We start from the raw sequence: 21,363 nt of genomic DNA, 5'->3' as shown, positions 1-21,363 counted from the left end.
TTACATACGACCGATGATTTTGTAAGTACCTAACGCATTTATGACTTTCCAAAATTTGCATTAAGGCCAGCCAAACAAATAAAGTCACCAGCAGTTTGAAATTAATGGCAATATCCCTAGTTAAAATCAAACAGCTCAGGTTTACAGGGACAGGCAAATGTGTCACGCGTTTGACTGAAATTGAATTCAATAACTCTTCTTGATTAGATACAGTTGGGAAGGGTTACCAGGAATAGAGCAAGTCTTACAACGTGTAATTCTTGTCACAAACACAAAGGCGGCATGAACGATGCGGACAATGACCCCGATGTTCAGTATGGTTACGTGTGGCCAGTGCAGTTTTATTGCCAGGTCGGAAAAAAAATCTGCTGTTATTTCTTGTCGTTGAATCCAAATGTTCGTGCCCCACTTAAAATTTATATGCAACGAAACTGAAACCACCACTCTAGAAACGAATTACAGAATGGATCTTCGGAAGTGCAGCTCGGACTCAGAGAAGTGTTGCATATCGCTTATGGCTTTTTCTGTCGTGTTCATTCGATATGAAAAGTACCGAAATCACAAATAACTGTTTATTGTTTAGTGCTTACAAAATAACTATAAATTTCCAAACAGGATTTGAAGGCAGCAAATTATATTTGCATGTTGCAAAATCGTAACTGACGTACATACTGTCCAGGAGAAATGTCGCGATTATGGCATCCAGGTTGATCCTGCTTCGATACTTTCAGGTGCCACCCAAGAGTAATGGGAAGCATATCGCAAATCCAAGACTGTCCCTGAAATTGCAAGATTACAACTAATTGGAGATAAAAATCATTATTCCAAATGATTAATTGTTGCCCAGAACAGGAAGGTATATTATTAGGTTAGGTTGGGACCTCAGCTCGTTGCTGCGCCCTGAGACTTAATGGAGATACGGTGGATTTCAAACAAAAAGACACTCAATAGACTGTACTGCAGTTAAAACATGTTATAAAAGACAATTCTAGGGTTTACTTGTGGAATTACAGGGTTTGTAATTAGGCCTAAGGGTTTGTAAGGAGTTGAAGGCCAAAAGAACTAACATTAAGAAAAGTTTTCTAGTACAACTTTGTTGAACCTTAAAATAGAACACAATTTGATAAATTAACTTAAGCCAGTTTTTCTGTTAAAAAATATTGGGGACTAATCGTTAATAATAGCGTGCGTGTAGCATTTTTGGGTTCCACTCAAACTTCCCTCTTAAAATTGCCAGTTTGGGGAAACTCAGGCGGACTGATTAAATCTCCGAATTACATGTAATTGAATTTGTATACTCGTCTACTGTCTGACTTTGTTATTATATCTGGGCTCTGTTTTGTCATTTCCTCTCAGACGATTGCAAACCTATGGTGGGCAGGTTTTTGTGGTCCCTCGATGCTTGCATAAATACAAACACTGAGTCAAACTGCTTGCTTGCTACATTGACCTAAGATACAAATCAGAAACTTTGGAGGGCCTGACTTTTTAATCCTAGCAGATAATTCCTCAAAGGCAACTGGAAAGAGACAAGAAGCAAGCAACCGGTACGACCCACAGAACCAAAGGCATCACAATTCGTAGATCTTCTAATGTCTTATATCTTATCTCTCGTAGGGTGTGCAATGTTCAGTATGTTGGAGAGGCCAAGAACACTTTCATGACTCTATGGCTATAGATCCACAGTCCGCATCAAGCTAATAGATACGTTTTTCAGCCATTACTTCAACCTTTCTATGAACATTCCATTTCTGATATGATCATACAGAGCATAGAATCACCAGCATACCGCAAGGATGCCATTTGCTTCAGCAGGGAAAGGCTGTGGATCAAAAGCCTCCAGACCATGCAACCTCACGGGCATGAACATCGAAGAAGGGAACTGCTAATTAACACTCCTTTCCCTCCTTAGTGTTTTTGCAGATAATGCGCCCCTTTTAGGGTCCAGCGCTTTCCAATGTATTCGTTCTTTGATCATTTCCTATCTTGAATGAAGTCCTTGCCCCTTTATTCAGCCACGACCTTCCTCACCCCTTCCTTTTGTCATTCGACGTCATATTCATGCATGTTTGATTCCTTGCTCCTTGTCTCTGTCCAAGTGGTGATTTTGACTTGGAGAAAGATTCTGCTGGGATAGAAATGTGATGCCCTTTAAATTTTAAGTCATGATTTAAATTACAAAGGGTAAAAAATCACTCCATTCGAGTGAAAATTCATTCCCTCAGATTAAATAAAAGGACAGGATAAATTTGAGTGAAATTTCTTCCCTCCAATAGATCGAGATATTTCACTCCAGATTCCTCTGGAAAGGGTTCATTTTCAAACCAGTTTTGTTTAAATTCAGAATTATTTCTTTCTAAAATGTGTGGTCCCCACCTGCCAGTCCCTTAAACACACACACGCACAACCAAAGATTACCTAAAGGGTTGAAATAGTTTTTCATTAACTAAAATCACAAAAACGTATTCATACACTGCCCGCCGCCAGCCTTCTAATTTGAATTAGGAGCAGGACGCTCTAATTAAAAAAAAATGAAACTTACCGATGTCTAAATACCTTCATACAGTGTGGGGTTTAGGGATGGGGTAGGGATTGGTCGGTTTGCTGGAATAGATGATGAGGGTTTAGATTATTTTCAGGCCGAATGGAATTATCACTCAGTGGTACAAGTACACATTTTTGAAGTCAGTGATTGGTAAATATATTCATCAATGCAATCCAGCAAGAGCAATTACGCGTCGGTTCGTTAACAGTAAACTGAGGAACTGTAAGAATCTTTGACAACTGCAAAATGATAACAATGTCTCAATGTCAATTAAGGTTAGTTCGTGGTCACAGCCTCGCTGTTGTTTCGATGCATATACAGATGACGCAAAAACAAGTAGCGAGAACTAATTAACTTCATGACCTTTACAAGATAAAGTTAGCGGGAATATTCAAGTTAGTTCAAGTTGCAATTAGCTTTGATGCTGATAATTCCCTGTCCTCATTTCTGTTTTCGTGATATGAGAAATGGAAAAAGTGTGTCATTCCATCATCTGAGCCTGACATACCAAAGATTGGAGCTTCACAGAACTGCTTATGCCTGAAACAACGCTGCACTGTTATACATGTGTAATGGCAAGAATGGTGCGGAAGTACATGCAAAGACAAACTGGTGGCACGAAAGCTATCGCACTGACATTTGTTCCAACTGAAAAGGATGTCTTGAACCTCTACTTGATTTTGTTTTTCGTCAAGGAGATACAAATTTCATTCTTAATCAAATCCAACTTTCAGCAGTTGTGGGTAAACAGTAGTTGTAGATATACTCGAGTTTAATCCTTGCAGAAGAATATTCCACCCACAAGTTTACAATTATTGCAATTCATGGTTTTTCTTGCAAATTTGTTTTTCTTATGTTTGCTCTTCTTTTCTACCTGATGTTATTAATATTTCACAATGTCATCTTCTCCTAGTTTCTGTTCCTTAAGCTTATTAAAGGGTCAATGCAATGCTTTGTTCATTCTTTTCAACAGCTTTACAACCCTTGGGGAATTTCGTTATGTGCACTTTAATGTCTAATCTGGCCTCGGCGAGTAATGGGGACTCCCTATTCAGTTAGACAACCAGCACACGAGACATCGGATTCGGGTCTAACTTGAAATTGTATATTTGATGATACTCTCGCATATGGTAAACTGTAAATGAGCAGGATAAAAAACCATGTGCAAATAATTAACATCCACGAAACCAATGTGGCACAAAGGTCAAATGTGACACTGATAAGCAACGGAGGAAACAAATTGGCTTATGAAAAATAGCATACGAAAGGATCCAGCAAAAGAACAATTCGACTACTGGCGTGTAAAGCAGTGACAGAAATGGACCAGGAATGAATCAGTTGAAAACCTGGGAACGTGAGCGCGTATACACACAACCAGTGTACGTGTAGTGGAGGAGAATACAAAATATGTTAACTCAACATTATCTATACAGAATAAGCAAACAAGATCTCGAAAAGTGGTTAACAGTATGCGGGCTAATCAATTTGAAGCAAAATAAATTGCAGCTTCAAATAATTTAACACTGCGGGACATTGGAGGCCCTTGTCACTTAAGTGGATCAGTAGTGTTCACTCGCGGTTGCTTGCACGGTGATTTAATGCCTCGAACTAGTTACTGGCGTGACCTTAAAAGGTAGTAGCTCTGGAGGGAGTTACTCCCGGTCGCTTTTGCTTGTTTGGTTGGAGAAGAGAAAAATCTGTTTTACTCTAAATGAACTGAAATGAGTTCCGTTCCAGCAAGGCTGGGAATACTTTTTGAATGCATAGATGTGAGGTTCTGTACATCCAAACCGTTATGTCAAAACGTCTCCAAAACATCCTGCAGTGTTTTAGTAATTCCATCTCAAAGTTTGCTATAATGCGTAATGCATGCACATGTACACACTTCGAAGGCTTTGTTTGGGCACTTCAAACTTTAAATTTAGAGGACTGCGATCATGTCAAATCTTCAACATTATAAATTTCGATTTATATTATGAGTATATGTGACAAATGAAGAAAAGACGGCACATGATTTTTGTCAGGTCACACCACGGAAAGGTTTTATTATGTTTTTCTTAAAAGATTTTTGATCTGGCAGACACCACCATTGTTATTCTGGTCTCCAAATATTTCACAATCTGGCGTCTTAGAATGAAAAAATAAAATGCAAAAGGAGAGTTAATTAGTTTTGTATGGTACAGATACCAGGGGGCTGTGATGTCCAAAATGGAGATGAAAATGTAATAAATAGCTGACAGCAGGGGAAATACAATGTACATGTAGTGAACTTCACTCAACGTACTCCTAATGTAATTATGTTTCCGACCGAGCCCCCCCCCCTTGTTTGAGCCAATCAATTTGTGCTAAAAATGGAATCCAATTCCAAAATCCAAATCAAATGACTAATTCATACTTTGGTGTTATTATCTGGAACAGGTCTTACGATCCTGAAACAAGGCATTTAGGAACATGTCCCAAAAAGGTTAATCTCACCGGTTACATTGATTATCAAAAGAGCACATTTAATTCAGATCTAATGCTGTTTTATGAATAAAATTGCACAATGCAAAGGTAAAGGTAGCAACTCTACTGAACAGGGCAGCTACGAAATCAAGATGATTTGTGCTTCCTTGAAAAGGCAATACTGAAAGGGCTGCAAATTGGAACCCTGGAGCATCTTTTTCATTTTTATCCATCAAAAATCATCAAGTACAGAGTCATTCTGTCCCGTAACAGCGTATGAAAAGGTGGGAGCATCTGTACCAGTTTCCAAGTCAGACATGTCGGTTAATGAATCATGCTCTGAAGTGTCCAAACATTCGGCCAAAGTTCTTGATGACAATGTGGAGGAGTTGACAATCCCATACTTGTTTCCCCAGAGAGGCTTGTTGGAGCAGAGCTCAGGATAATCTCTTTTGAGCCAGCACTTCAACATGTCACTTCTGTATTAGAAGAAATAGTTAAAATTAGATGGGTGAATATGTAGCGGGCATAATATGAAAATTATGACACCTGCTTACATTATTTATTTGTTTACTAGTTTACGCCATTTTATTGTCAGCCAACCAGTGGAGATTAGTGCGTTTCCGGCTAAGATAATACAAAATACAAATATCCTAAATCTAAAGGATACATATATTTAAAAATAACAAGAAAAAAAACAGGGATTCTGTTCACAGAAGATAATTATCAATCAACAAAAAAAATAAATAAAGGGCCCAGCTTGAAGATGTGTTGAAGTTGGGGATGACTTGTCTTGGCTTCACTTGGCAATAAGCTAGGGAGCTTGCAGTTAAAGGACTTCAAGGGGACTTGAATGAATTCCGAGGATCGTTGGCTACGCGCAGATGGTGTGTAGGGCTCGATTGCACAATCTCTCCTTCCCTGGCTTGAGTAAATCAGGTGTGGGGAACAGAATTTACCTGACTCCGCTCCAAGTCACTCACTGTCCAGTAGTGTATGCAGCTCAATAGGCTCACTGATGTTACTCTTGTGCCTCAGTACTAGTGGTGTCTTTGCCTAGAGCAGGACAGGGACGAATATGTAATTGTGGCAGGTTCAATGCAAGGAGAGATCACAGAGACAACAGAACAGTCTCTGTTGAGTCCAGTAGCCAAGTGGAGTGGAGGGTCACTGGCCACTGAATTTATCTGCTCCTCCTCAAGGACTCTTGTGGTTGGTTGCAAGTTCTGCTACCAACCTGCCCACACGTGCTGCCAAGCAACCCACACATTTCTAAGAAACTGCATGACCTAACTCTGGGGGAGTTAGCATTTCAAAAAAATGGGGGGCACAAAATTCATCCTATTACACATATTTGACGAAAACAAGAGCTACTATGGCATGACTGGAGCAGACGAAAGAGTACATTTATGAGATAGATCATGCACATGATCCTTCAACAGCTCAATTTACCTTCTACTGATGTACATGTATAAATACATTATTAGCTGAAGAGTAGGTATCACAGACTGCCCATGCAACACCTCTTTCCAAATGCAATGTCAATAGTTGTTGATTTGAACATTTTATTAGCAGTGTAAGCACTGGGCAATTTGACTAACTGTCAATCATCATACCGGTCGATTGAAGGTCAGTTCCACCATGCGTCTTACTCACTGTTACAAATAGTTAATCAATCTTCGACATAATACTCACGATTTCCTGGCTATCAATCACTATCTCTATTGAACATCTCATAGGTCTCTTGGTGCTCCATCTGAAGTTCACTCCTTTAATACAATCAGACAGTAAATAACGCTTTTTATACAGGTCACTTCTTCCAAACAGATCTTCCCATATCACAACCCCTTGAACCTATTTTGAGAAAATGGAAGAGAAAAATGGGAAGGAGTGACTTGGCCTTACTGTGGAATTATGCTTGTTCAATTCAATGAGTCAGACTGGTGATATGCGGGCACTTACTTGCAACTGTTCAGATTGCCCTGCACGAAAGATAACTACGAGTACAACAAATTTTGCATGTATGTACTTCAACTTGCCAATACTAAAAGGTTTGGATGGAATTGATATGAGCCAACAGTTATAAAAAAGTGTCTGACATGCAAATGAGGACACTACAGCACAGTGGGAGCTGGAACAAGTGATGGTTTCCAATCATCACAAATTGTGGTTTTAATCAGAGTTTTGAGTGAAATTTAAAGATGATTTCCTTCACTATTGTCAGCATTATTCACCAGGATTATGAACACGACCCTAATTTTTAAAGGAGCCTAAAATAATGATAATGGGCACTGAAAGACATGAGGCCAAAATTGTTTCATATTCCCCCAAATAAAGAAACTATTTTTAACCTGAGTAAAAATAGGAAAACACATCATTCAAATATTGTCTACAGCTTACCCTTTAGGGTCCTTGCTTTTCCTTGTCAGGAACTGAGTGTGTGATTTGTAACAAGAGGTGCGATATCGAACCTCCAGAGCGACACAATCTTTGTCCCAAATGTGTATCAAGACATTCTCGTCTCTTTTGCTCTCTGCTGCTTAACAAAGAAAATACAATTTAAACCATCTTGCTTGTGCTCGTAGCCCTCTAACCATTTTGTTAAATGCTATTGGTTGCTAGACACTTTTGGAACGATGGTTTGTACTGTCTGTGTTATCAGTCCAAATAAAGGCTGCTGCTTAATGTGGACCCTTAATCAGGGCTCTTCGTGTACTCTGCCAATGCTTGGGTCCAGGATGGAGGTATAAAAACAGCTTTCAAATGTTCAAACGTTTCACCCACTGACATTCGCTACATTTTATGAGCTGAAATTCCACCATCACGTTCATTACTAATGCGACCTGCCATTTGCAGGTTGTCCTTTTAAGGGAATATGCGGGTGTCAGTGGGTGAATCTTTAAAAAGTGTACATGTATCTATATCCAGGACCCAAGAGAAGGGCCTTGTTTATGGGTCTACTGCTTATGCTGCCAGTTCTGGTCAGATTGAATCAGACTACAGCATGAGGATTTGTATTGTTACGTCTGTAGATTGATGGCAACTTTGCAAACCTGTGGTAGTAATGTGCATGCTCCTGCTTTATTTGTATATTTCATGGAAAAGGTCCAGTCGTTGAAGTTACTAGAAATAGCTTCAGTGGTTGGCATGATGGGCTAAAATTAAAATACCAATATAGACCTACAGTGTAAATTATTATTTATTTAATTTTGAAAGCTACTTCAATCAACATGCCCTTGCCTGACTGCAATGTAATAGTTAGGCAGCTTACCTCCATCAGAAATTTCTGCCTGTAACAGCTTATCCTTGACATCGACACATTTCCCATGTCGAGTGACGAACAACTCAACTTTCCTCCATCATGTCCATGATGCATGCAAGTTAACACACAGCCTTACACTGCAGGCAACACACCAGGCATTGCCAGACTCAGCGTTATGAGAGTCTTGAGGATCTTCCAGAACAAAATCTTTATCTAGCCCAGAGCTTTTTAGGGGAAGAAGATGAAGCTTCAGAGGGAGAATCTTCCTGTAACTTTCGTTAGTAGTGCCAACTCCGGTGGCACTACTAACATGTCTCGTGAAAACGGTTGTAGGTCACTTCGCCCCATTTCCACTTCTCCCCTTGCCACTTCGCCCGATTACCATTCGCTCCATTTCCACTTAACCCTATTACCACTTCGCCCCTAGCCACTTCGCCCGATTACCATTCGCCCCATTTCCACTTCGCCCCATTGATAATCGTTCATTCTGTTCTTCAGTAGCGGAGGCATAGGCCTAGATGCAACAAGTAAAAACATCGACGTTTGAGTACGCAAATAACGATCGAATAATCCAACTTTCAAAGGCCTAAACAATGGTTCAGATTTCCCGACCCAATTTTTTTGTGTTTTGTTGTCGCTACAGTAAAAACAAAAACCCGTGTAAAAAGAATGCGTGATGGAGTGTGGCGACCAGTCTATTCATGCCGCGGCGACCATTCATGTACGTGATCCGTCACGCATCGAAAAAAATCGATGTTTGCAAGATTTCTTCACGTTAACTCTTAGTATCTTGTCTATGTTTGTATTTATTTATTTCATCAGTTTCATTTAGGCTGTTTTGCTCGTACTTGAAGCGAGCATATTTCCACAAAATTTCCCGCTGTGCGCCAAGCTTTATCCGATCGCCCGGGTACAACTGTCCAGATGCACCGACAATTACGAGAATGATGTGAACAGAATTGTGTGTGTCGCTTTGAAATAAACTTGAAGAGGATGGGAATTCACCCCGATGCTGAGTCCAACCATATGCATTAATTCACCATAATGGACAACTCAGGTGACATTAATTTAATGCCGTAGAGTTTTCTATAATACCTAAATGTCGTTTCATGTCGTCACGGTGGAAAACCTCGACCATTTTTGAAGAGGCTTGTAACAATGGGGCGAGGTGGGATTGGGCGAAGTGGAAATGGGGCGAAGTGGAGATGGGGCGAAGTGGGGATGGGCCGATGTGGGGATGGGGCGATGTGGGGATGGGCGACGTAAGGATCGGGCAATGGGGCGAAGTGGTTAGGGGTAACATGGAAATGGGGCGAAGTGACGGTAAACCGTGAAAACTAATGTACATGATAATGTACAGGTACATGCTTCGCCACGGAAATGGGTTTAGCGTCCTCGAGCTCAAAGATCGTATAGCGCCGCGCAGCGGCGCCTTCGTCGCTATATAAGATCTTTGCTCGAGTACAGTTGTCCCCCAAAATTGAAACCCTGGTCAAATCGTTCCCGGGTCAAATCGTCCCTGGGCCAAGTCGTCCCCCATTAGTTCTTGCAAGTGTTGTCTGTGTATGTAATTTTCTTGTTAGGTGCATCAACCATACGCAGGAGACAAAGAAAAACAAGACAGAGACTCGTAGTTGTACTCACAATTTTCATTTGTTCTACGTAGCTAGCTGGCTTTTGAAATCTACGTTGACCAAGACATGCCACATATATATGAAGGGCAATTCCTGGTGTGCGCCAATGTAACAGCACTTTGGCCTATTCTTTGAATTGTCAAAGCAATTTGAACATCTTTAAATTTCAAATCTGCAGGTAGCTGGGAGGGGAGGACGTGGGCTTGCTTGAAAGTGAATTCACTGAGAGCCAAATATGAATCGATCTGTCCAGCTCAACTGCACGGACAAAAGTGATTTCTCAGCCCCTTGACACTGTCCTTTCTTCACTCTTACGTCAGAAAATTCATTTCTTTTCTATTTCTACCTTCTAATAAACAACCAAAACAGAACGAATACTGCTACAAAATTGCACTTTGGTTCATCCATGTTCCTTTAATCATTCAATCCTTAAACCGTCTCAATCTTTAACTCGCTTAAACCAACTCTGTATAAGCAACCCTGACAACTAGGAATCAGTTTAATGTCGTGCCATGAAACGCAAATCCTATGTGGAATTGCAGGCAGAATAAATTTGAATAATTTGTACTGATCTGGACGCCAACAAGATGTTAGGAACAGAATGAGCAAGCCGTGCTCTTACTGCAAGATTAAATTGCGCGATTAAGGAGGATTTATGTCAAATTGCTAATGATTTCGACGCTAGTAGGGCCGAAGTGGAATTTAACTTAAGGTAACCATTTCTAGCGCTTTCCGACTTCCACCTGCCATGCTTTGAGGTCAAGAATGGTGAAATGTGAGCATTGAAGGCGGCAGAAGCACCGCCTGATCGAAAACTATGAAGGCCATATTTTGATGCATCTGGGACAATAGGACACAAAGCCTCTAATACTATTTCTCTGGTGCGAGTATATCTAATAGGACGAGTAGAGGATTTGAGACCTTTTTAGAGCTGACAATTCTCCTTATGATTGGTGAATCAGGAGGATCGCCCATTGCGGCTAAGTAACGCTCGGCAAGAGCGACCGGGCATGTAGGTAAACCTGTTCTGGCAATGAAAATGTCAGCACCCTGCCGGAACTGGTCCGTCTTAGAGGATGCGAGGTGGAAAGTAAGGCGGTCTGACGTAATTGAACAGTTTTCCCTCATGATGTGGATGAGGTCGTTGAAACGCAAGAATCCTGCGTACGAGATGACACATATAAACAGTACTCGTAGCTCGGCCAAGGAGGCTTGCGGATGACCAAGCTGGGTGAACAGATGAAACAATTCGTCTGCTGTGATGGGTTCTTTTCGAGTAGTCGGGGAGTAGCTAAGACGCTTGAATCCTTGTAGCGCAGTCTTAATCATGGGATTGTCTGTCGGGATGTCATACCAGCCAGGCTGTGTATCCATTTGACGGACGCTGCGGCAGATTCGGCGACGGATTTGGCGCAGATATAGCGAGCTCCGCTAGGTAGAGCGAGAAATGAAATGGCTGAAGGGGAAACGTATAGTGCCACAGGGTTTTGAAGATGCCCACTGCTCCCACCTCTTCCAGCTGGCTAGGTATTTCTTGGTTGTTGCCGGGGCCTTGGCTGACAGGAGGAGATCTGGTAGGTTAGCGGTGGCCAGAGAGATCAGCCCGGGGTCTTATAGGGAGGCGGATAGTTCATTCCATGCCACTGTTGAGAAAGAAACCAGTAAAATAACCGCAAAGCAGTCGGGTTCGGCATGCCCGATATCAGGTTTTCATTGGCACAAGTCGAAAATTCCAAATTGTGGGCTTGAATGAGGAAATCAAAGTATGCAGTTAAGATATTTTAATAATATTAAATCAGTGCTCGATCAGCGATTCATATGATTTTACACACAGCCCAGACCTGCTGCGTAACCGCAGCCTGTAACGTGATAAAAACAAAAGTAAAATGAATTTCGTCAATTTCGGATAGCCAAAAAGGAAAAGACAATATAAACGACTTTGGGCGAAACAAAGACCGGAGAATAATTCGTTGCTGAACGCCAGTCCAACATCTGGGCGTTGGCACTCTGTGGCCACGAACCCCACCCCACCCCCCGGGGGGGGGGGGACGTGGGCGCATCCAGGGCGATCAGCGGGGTTGCGCTACCCTTGGTATCGAATTGAATTTGGGAATTTTTTTATTATGGGAGGGAGGGATGTTTGAATGGTACGATAGGCTGCTGGACCGAGAGTGAATTGCGAGCCTATCGAATAGTTATATATACACGCTCTATTACATACTAGCGTGATCGCGACCCCATGTCCACATATGCTGCCCAGTAGCAATAAATCATTTGATACCGCATATAGGCTTCAGATTATTTTAAACAGTGTGTATAGTATGAGCATGGAGGAACCTCCTTCCTTTATGGTATGAGCAAACTTTCAACCACGACTACATTTTAAACATTAACCTTTCCTTTCAGAATTCAAATGTTTGTGCCCATATACAATCAAACTCAAACCACTACTCTAGAAACGAATTACGGAATCAAAACGTTTAAATTCAATTGAATATGTCCAAGGTGCCACTCTACAAATCACAGATACACAGTGTAAGGTTAAAGGTGTAGTTTAAGTGTTCAGGTTTTTAAATTTTATTTTCCCTTTTCGAATGATTTTGATATGATCTAATGAATAAGTTTGCTTTTTGCATTTGCAGGTCTTCACACAATAACTCTTAAAACTGGTCTTAAATATTGCAATGATACCACGCTCCAGTTCAGGAGATTTTGATCGAAATGCTTCAGATATTCATATTAGTGACGTAGTCGCCGATCGTTATGTACTTACAGCCAAAAAAGTCTCTTGTCTCAGGTCAGCACGCGCATCGATTTGAATTTGAAACGTGTACGTCAATTTTTTTCCACTGCAGTGCAGTGCAGTAACAGCGCCCTCCTTTGCTGCACTGCCTCAACATTTTACAGGCAGCTCGATCTTTTACTCAGGACGATAGATCCCAGTGAGATCAGTGTTAAGCAATGATAGCAGACTATGGACAGTTGTTTATTTTTATCATAAAAAAGCTGGTCTAGTCCCATGACTCGACAACGTGTGCCTGCAATGGAGAGAATGAAACATGTATTCCGTCTACCCAAAGCTTTATTAGGAAAACGGGGCTATGTTATCGCTATTCGTGTATTGTGTATGAACTCACCTATCTTGGAGAAATTTCGGACTAAAGGATTCTGGGTGAATCCTGCTTTAATACTGAACACTTTTAAGTGCCATCTGACAGTGTTGGGAGCACATTGGAACTCCGAGACTGTCCCTGAAATTGCAGGATTCACAATACTTGAAGACAAAACCAAAAGATTATTGTTTCCAGAAACAGAAAAATATATTTTAGGTTAGGTTGGAACCTCCCATTGCCGCACCCTGCTGAGACTTGGGAACCAGTGGATTCAAAAGAAAAAGAAAAAGAAAAAGAAAAAAAAGACCTTGTTGAACCTATAGGCTGCAGCTTAAACATGCTATAAAAAATTACACCGTTTACCTAAGGAATTACACGTGGGAGTCTGGGGGGGGGGACGATCGCCAATGAACAGTGTAGTAAGCCTCTGTTGAACCTAAACGGTACACAATTCGTTACATTAACTTCAGCTACTTTTTTCTGCTCAAAAAATGTGGGGAACCAAGAATCGATTGGAATAGTGCACGTGCATGCTGTCTTTTTAAATTCCACTCAAACTTCCGTCTTAAAAATGTCAGTTATAGGAGACTGTTTCGGGGGACCAATTACGTCTCCGAATTAAGGGATTTCTAATGTGCTCCTCTGTTGTCCAACTTTGCATTCTGTCTCTGTCTTGGCTCATCATGTCCTTTCAGACGATCGTAGAACTCAAGATTGGCTAGTTTTTGTGGTAACTCGGTGCCTGCATGAATACAAAATGATGCAAACTGTTTCCTTGCTACATTGACCTGAGACACAAATCGACGTTTTGATCTTAGCAGATTATTTCTCAATGGCAAAAGGATAAGTGGACAGAGACAAGAAGCAAGCAACCGGTAGCACTAACAAGAGCCAAAGGCATCACAATTCGTAGCTCTTCTAATGTCACATATCTTATCTCTCGTAGGGTGTGCAATGTTTAGTATGTTGGAGAGGCCAAGAACACTCTCACGACTCTATGGCCATAGATCCACAGTCAACATCAAGCCACTAGATACCTCTTTCAGCCATTACTTCAACCTTTCTATGAACATTCCATTTCTGATATGATCATACAGAGCATAGAATCACCAGCACACCGCACGGATGCCGTTCCCTTCAGCACGGAAAGACGGTGGATCAAACGCCTCCAGACCATGCAACCTCACGGGCCTGAACATTCGAAGAAGGGAACTGCTAGTTAACACTCCTTTCCCTCCTTTGCTTCTTTTTCTGATAATCCACCCCTTTTATTGTCCAGCGTCTTCCATTATGTTATTTTGTTCTTTCATCCTTTCCTATCTCACATCCCTCATGCCTTTTACGCAGTTCCCTTTACCCTTACTAGCCCCTTTATCCAGCTACCATTTTTTTCTCCATGCCACCATGCTTGTTTGGTTCCTTGCTCGGTGGCTCAGTCCACTAGTCATTCTGACCTTGAAAAAGAATCTGCAAGGATCGAAATGCGATGCCCTTTCACTTTTTTGTCATGATTTAAATTCTAAAGGTTAAAAATTACTCCATTGGAGTGAAAATTCATTTCCTCAGATTGAAAAATGAAAGGATAAATTTGAGTGAAATTCCTTCCCTCCAATAGATCGATATTTCACTTCAGATTCTTCTGGAAAAGGGTTCACCTAGAAAAAAAACTAGTTTCGTTTAAATTCAGAATTGTTTTCTTTCTAAATCGTGTGGTCCCCACCTGCTAGTCCCATAAACACACACACGCACATTCAAAGATTCCGGAGTGTTAAAATTATTTTTATTAATTAACTAGAATCACAAAATCGCACTTGTACACTGCCCCCCGCCAGCCTTCCAGTCTGAATTAGGAGCAGGACGCTCTAATTAAAAAATTGAAACTGATCAAGATTAATTAGTTATTAGATTGGATGGCTCATGACAAATGGCACTGGTGGTGGAAGTGCAGGCAGGTGGGTAGTTGTAGATATACTCGAGTTTAATCCTTACAGAGAAATATTCCACCCACAAGTTTACAATTACTGCAAGTCGTGGTGTTTCCTATAGATTTGTTTTTCGTATGTTTTCTCTTCTTTTGTACCTGATGTTATTAACATTTCACAATGTCATCTGCTCGGTTCTCTCACATAAACAGGCTTATTAAAGGTTCAATGCAATGCCTTGTTTTTGGACAAACTTTTAACAGCTTTACACCCTTAGGGAATTTCGTTATGTATACTTTTTATGTCCTTTGTGTGAGGGCGGGTAAATTTGGGGGCTTTTTACATGTGTTTGGAAGACGACAGAATAAATATATCCTTTAGCATAAAAGTCCTCAGGCGCCAAACAATAAAAACAAAATGAAAATAGCATAATCAATTGCAACTGAGGTACATGTTCAAAGGTTGTAGTAAACATTTAATTGTAAAGATCCTGTAGCAGCCGAATGAAGATATCATTATGAACGTGTGGCTGTATGTATGCTTATTCAGTTTGTATATGATGTGTTCTTGTTGGTACATCCAGGTGACTCTCTCACGACCAAGCACAATAACCAAGACTTCTCAACCTATGACCAAGAAAACGACAACGATGCTGGCAGCAACTGCGCTGAGAAGCACCACGGAGGCTGGTGGTTCAATAAGTGCCAACCTACCACTGGTTTTAATTTTAATCCAGACGTGACAAGTAACCTCAATGGCGAATATTCCACAACTAGGGGTGGGTCTACTAATCCTGCTTTTCTAACATGGAAAGGCGTTGGGCCGGGTGACATAATATTCACAAGTGAAATGAAAATGCGAAAAGGGTAAATGCCTGTTTGATTTCATTTATTTTGTGCAAAAAGGACTCTCGATATTGCAACGATTATTACAGGGGCTTGGCTACGCGTTGAAATCTTCTTGGAATGGGAGTAGTAAGAGTTATCACACTCTTATAAAGCAACGTGCTCCCCAATCAATCACTGAGGAGCAAGGCAAATTAACTTAGCAGTTTGTGGAGTGACTAAGATTCCCACTGGTAGCCAGTCACCCTGATCCGTCAGGAAACAATATGGAGATGACAACAATACCTTTTCACTTAATGAACCTTTTTGTGTGCACCTAAAAAAGTGGGAGAAACGGAAATGTAGAGTTTTGAGGAAATTAGAGCGAATGAAAACGCATTCGACGTTCACGCTGTCTGCTACATGCTTTGACGACCCTATTATCTTATACTTTAATTTATACAGATTTCTAACTTTAAATACAAGAAATACAAAATAGGAATTTTGCTCAACGATATCATTTTTCTGTAAATACACCCAAATAGATTAGCAGGTTTACAATTACCTGGCAAGCAGTAGCCTATTACGTCACTGGGCGGAACAGGAAGAAATAGGGGAGTCTATGATACTCCAAATCAATTCCGATCGAGTTGTGTAAAGTGTAGTGTAAAAAAATCCAGAAATCAAGCTTATAAAAGATGAAACATTAGTGTGAAGATGATAAGAAATATTTTATGGAGTAACGTACATTAATTTTGTAGTAAGATGACCAACGTGCGGTGTGATCCACAATACACTCTGCCACCAAGCGTTGCTTCAGAGTTATTTTTACTTTTCAACTTGAGTTTCCTCAAAACACTGGTGAAAAAGTAAATGACGTAATAGCGGGTCAACTGGCAGTACTTATAGAGCCTACTTACGATGGTTTAAGGGGATTTAATACCTGAATTGAAGATTTCATTTTAATTTTACCGGACTTGCTTTTGGCAAATCAGAGATTTACCCTGTAAACGCATTGAAGCACTAAAAGATCACTTCATGCTGCTATTAAGAAAAGGTTACTCCATAAAATATTCCGCTGTCAAAATTTCCTTTGAATTCTAACTGTGAAACTTGTATACCGTCCCTTCAGGTGCAGGTCATTCAAAGCTGAAATTTTAAATTTTAGCCTGTCGGACCAATGGTTTTCATGCTATGGACCAGAATTTTGGCCAGGTTCGCCGAAATGGGGTTGAACACCATTTTCAAATGACCCTTATATTTCCCTAATAAAATAGTCAAATTTGTTAATATTTGTAGTGTAATAATAGTGTAAGGAATCCACATTTGCCATTAATCCATGTCGATCCATCATAACGGCAGCAGAAAAGGCTGTATTCCTTGTTGTCAGTTGCACTGTTGGTTAAGGTTCTGACATTGCATTATTACTGTCTTAAATTGGCACTGTATCCGGAGTGATTACTTGGTCATTCAACTTGTACAAATGTAATGCAGATATTGGAGACAGGAACAAACGTACGATACTGCAGTGTCCCTTTCACAATCTTTGCCCTCACTTACATCTTAAGGTGTCACATTAAAAAGGGTGGATGCTAGAGATATTATTCTTGTAGAAATCAATGATAGCATCCCCCCGTCAGAATGTGGTCATTATAGGCGCTGCAGACTAGCTCTCGTGACCAGTCTCTACGTCGGATTCTCCTCCTATCCCATCACGGGTACTTTTTTGTAGGCAACGCAGAATCCTCTTCATGTTGACAGGGGCTGATAAAGTATTCTTCATTCTTGTTTTGTATTGCTATAGCACAGCCAAGCGTTAAGTAGTGATTTTTTTTTTACAGATGGAAACTCGCTAATTGTAGTGTGATCTGTTCAGTCAGTGATGGCAGATGTTTTACCATTTACTTGTACATTTAATATAAATTTCATTGCAATATCACATTTGTGCTTCAAGTATGCAAACTCTGAGAGGACCTGGAAAAGAAAAAAATATGACACCTCAATTTTTAAATATTTTGAGGAAACATATGGCTTATATTTTTATCCAAATTAAACTCAAGGTCGTGTGATATACAAAGTCTAATTCCAGGACAATGTTATTGTAAAAAAATCATGCCCAAAATAACAAATTTGGATTCTCTACACAATTTACTTTTCAATAAGACACCAACATTCAGACAATTTGGCTAAGTGATTAGCGTGATATGGTCACAACCAAAAATTGTGGTCTGTAGCTCAGAAAATGTTAGTCCAACAGGGCTAAAACTTGAAATTTTAGTTACACCAAAATGAACCAATTTTGAGAGGGTAAAGTTTTCCATTCTAAGGATTGATTTGACATGGAAATGACCCATTTATCTAGTGATCAGATTAGAAATAAAAGAAAGGTACTGGAAATCAGCAATATCAATGAAAATACCTTAGAATTGACACGGTCTACGTGATGGTTTATCAGTCTGCTGATCACAAATGCTCCGCCACCCTTAGAGCGCAACGCCCTTCCATGCGTCCTCCAGATTTCATTAATGTATGAACTGGTGTACTGATTTCTGTGTTGCATATACAAAGTGCTTAAGAAGAAAATCTTCATCCTAGTGTCACTCCCACAGAAGCTGCGTGAACTGAATTAAACTTAATAAGACATTCCCTACAGGTATACAAAAAATTCAAAATTGCATTTGCGAGAGTTGAATCGTTCATTTTCTTGGAAATCTGCATCCAGATGGCACGACGAATGTCAATTCACACTAATAATGGGAGTCCGCCGCAGTGTAAAACCCAGTGAAACTGGCAATTATAACTGACTGGGGGAAACCCAACCGATCCCAGTGCGTGTTCTTGGAACTCCAGGTTGATAGCTTTGGCTTGCATAACGGAGTGGTGATGAAAGGGGAAACGCGTGTCCTATTAAGCAAGAACAGATCTTAATTTCTCAATCGGCTCCCTTTGGAGCCAGCACTAATAACAGGCTTCGCCAGGATTTGTAGCAAACTGACAAACCATCGCAGATTCAAGGTCACTTCTGAGGTATTTTCAACAAATTGACAATTGTTTTTCCCATTCCTCCCTTTCTTTCCTTTTTTGCTTATTTTGTTCACCCCTCCATTTTCCATAAAGGATGTCACCCCTAAACGATCCGATTTATATGAGTGCACACCCACAACTTTGCCCTGCAAATTTGCACCCCACATTGAGGTGTAGGCTACCTTCAGACGAAAAGTCAGTATAAAAGTACTGTGCAGTATATTGTGTTAGTTCTGTATTTGTAATTATCTAATGCTTGATCTAAGAAGTTTAAAAGTAAACTAACTCTCCTAAAAGTGTAAAAGAGCTATAAAAAAGTAAAATAAAGTAGAAAATGGTATGAGTCGTTAGAGCTAGAGTACGGGAAACGCAATACACGGAATGAAATGTACAATACTCATAGGTCAACTAAAGGGAGGGGGGAGTGTAGTCAGAACCAGCAAGAGTGCTACATGTATATTTGCAAATTAGTGGAAATGTGTTGAGCTCAAAATGCAACGTCTAGAATTGAAGATAGTTGCAATGAGGAGACTCCGATGGGAAGCCACAATTTCCCGAACCGTATGACTAAGCTCATCCATACGAATTAGAAATGAAAATTGGCATGTAATAAATATTATAGTTCACTTGAGTTTTAATGAAGCAATTATGTGGTTTATGTGTTTTGTCATTTTTGTCATTTTGCCACAGCACTGCAGAGGGAACTCCAGTACGCACGGTAAACGACCAGCACTGGACAAGGCTGTGCTCCTCGACCTTGTGCCATTTTTGGACCTATATGCACCAACCAGAGGGCGCTAACATAGCTGGCAATCTAATTCATCACGAGGTCTCAGGTCACTTGACATCTGAATATTAGGGGGCCAAAAAACTCCCTTTACTGCTGTGGTGTTTGAAAAAATAATACAAGTGTCCTTTCGCATGCGCCAGAGCATCCTTATCATTACAATTATGTAAGTTTGATTCAATCAGACATGCAGTTTTATTGTTACGGTCATTTGAAGTTCATGGCTATATGTGTGCTAGTAGCCTTCACGTGCATTGAGCAGCGATGCGTGAAAAAGTATTCGTATACATGTTTGGCTGACCCGTCTCGGAGCAATGCGCACTGCCCGAAAATAGAATGTTCGATTTTTGTTTTAAAGAGTTACTTTAAAAACTGCTAAAGGTCCAGCACCTGAAACAAAAAATGCATTGCGGAAATATCGGAGAAAAATGTCGAGGGGAGGGGTTCTTTTAGGGTTAAAATTTTCCTTGCTTACGAACTACTGAGGGCATTGTTACTGTGTTGTCCGTCAAGGACAACATCTTTCGGTTTTTCTATTTGAACAAGAAAACCAAAATTCTGCGCTTTTATAACGTCCCTGAGCTTTCTTGTTGGCTTATTGCCATGAGTTTCTTAGCCAGCAATGAATAAACAGAAAAGGAAAATTGCTGTTATGATAAAAATCAGGACGTCGAGTTGGTTTTTTTTTTGTGAAAGTCAACGCACGATTGAGGTTATCTTCCCGTAATGATATTACAATTTTGCTAATATAAAATTTCAAAAGGCTCCAAATGGAAAACTAGATCTTCTTGAGAACAACTACCGCATGCTGGTCGAAAAGTGGAATTCCCCATAACACGTTCCTAAGTAAAACAACCAATTATTGTTTGGGTTACCGCAATACTATTACGTGTACTAGTAGTTACGATGCTCTGAAAGTTGAGATGGCATCAGAATCAGAAAAAAGCAAACTTGCAGCACCGTTTTGTTTTTAAATTTCTGAATTTTTTAATGTTTGTTTCCAAAAAAACCCTATGCACGTGCAAGTTCATCTGAAATTGTACAATTCTTTTTTTTTTTTTTCAACAACCAGCAATTGCAGGGTACTTGCACTATCACGTCTGGTTGTACCATTACGATCTAAACGAGGGAAAAACATTGTACATGTAATTTAATAGCTGCTTTGTGATTGTACGTCGCTTCATTTGCAGCGCTTTCGCAGATCAGAACTTCAATACATTTCAGGAAATGGACCATATATATCTCCCGGTCAACGCTGGAGAGGTGTTTTCCTTAAATTTGTGGAAAGCTTGATCAACAATTAATTGGTTTGTGTCACACAGTTGAAATTTACTTCCCAGAGAATTTTCAAACATGACAGCTTGGATGGCAAGCGCACGGCCAACGAGTGCACCAACCGGGCTTGGATGCCAGGAAAATACATAAAACCAACAGAGTGTTTCGCTGACCTTTCACATTTCAAGAAACAACATAATTCCATTGCACATTGCAGCCTGTAATCATGTAGCATCAGCAACAACACAATCACCTCGGTCACCAACAAGGCAGCACATTATGTGACACATCAGATTTATGTTCATAAAACATTCCATTTAAAAACAGGGGGCGGTACTTATATGCCCACCTTGACAAGGGCCGATTATGACAATTTTCCACAAACTCATTAAATTTTCCAAATCCGCTTTGTATGGAGAAAAACATGAGCCGTTTTATAGATATGGTATCAAGTCACACTAGTGCTTTTGGAGATTGGATGACAGCTCGTAAAAAAAAAAAACAAGGGAATACTCATTATGCCAAGAGGGAA

The 21,363-nt window shown here is 40.3% G+C and overlaps 2 protein-coding genes and 1 long non-coding RNA gene across 3 annotated transcripts in view; 1 reads left to right on the top strand and 2 right to left on the bottom strand.

Annotated features, from left to right (window-relative positions):
• The window catches only part of LOC147798849 (ficolin-1-like), an 81,596-nt gene extending 62,196 nt beyond the window's left edge, over positions 1-19,400 (top strand). Inside the window, exon 6 of the mRNA XM_087137539.1 lies at positions 15,505-19,400. Coding sequence (XP_086993665.1) covers positions 15,505-15,791 — 287 coding nt within the window. The 3' untranslated portion in view covers positions 15,792-19,400. The remainder of the gene's footprint in view (positions 1-15,504) is intronic.
• On the bottom strand, positions 4,229-8,776 carry LOC147798851 (uncharacterized). Its single transcript, XR_015425526.1, has 5 exons — positions 8,262-8,776; positions 7,391-7,526; positions 6,686-6,759; positions 5,950-6,046; positions 4,229-5,469 (listed from the first exon to the last, which is right to left on the bottom strand). It is a non-coding gene; the product is annotated as an uncharacterized LOC147798851 (long non-coding RNA).
• On the bottom strand, positions 10,662-11,631 carry LOC147798850 (uncharacterized). The gene has a single exon (XM_087137544.1). It carries the CDS (start codon positions 11,258-11,260, stop codon positions 10,757-10,759), a length of 504 nt encoding a protein of 167 aa, XP_086993670.1. The 5' UTR covers positions 11,261-11,631; the 3' UTR covers positions 10,662-10,756.
• Positions 19,401-21,363: the final 1,963 nt, after the last annotated feature.

Source organism: Acanthaster planci, linkage group LG06 (genome assembly GCF_054643075.1).
Source record: "Acanthaster planci isolate LZ-2023a linkage group LG06, COTS_SCS, whole genome shotgun sequence".
Classification (NCBI taxonomy): Eukaryota; Metazoa; Echinodermata; class Asteroidea; order Valvatida; family Acanthasteridae; genus Acanthaster; species Acanthaster planci.
The sequence above is the reverse complement of the archived record's forward strand: the minus strand, read 5'-3'. Positions and strand labels throughout refer to the sequence as shown.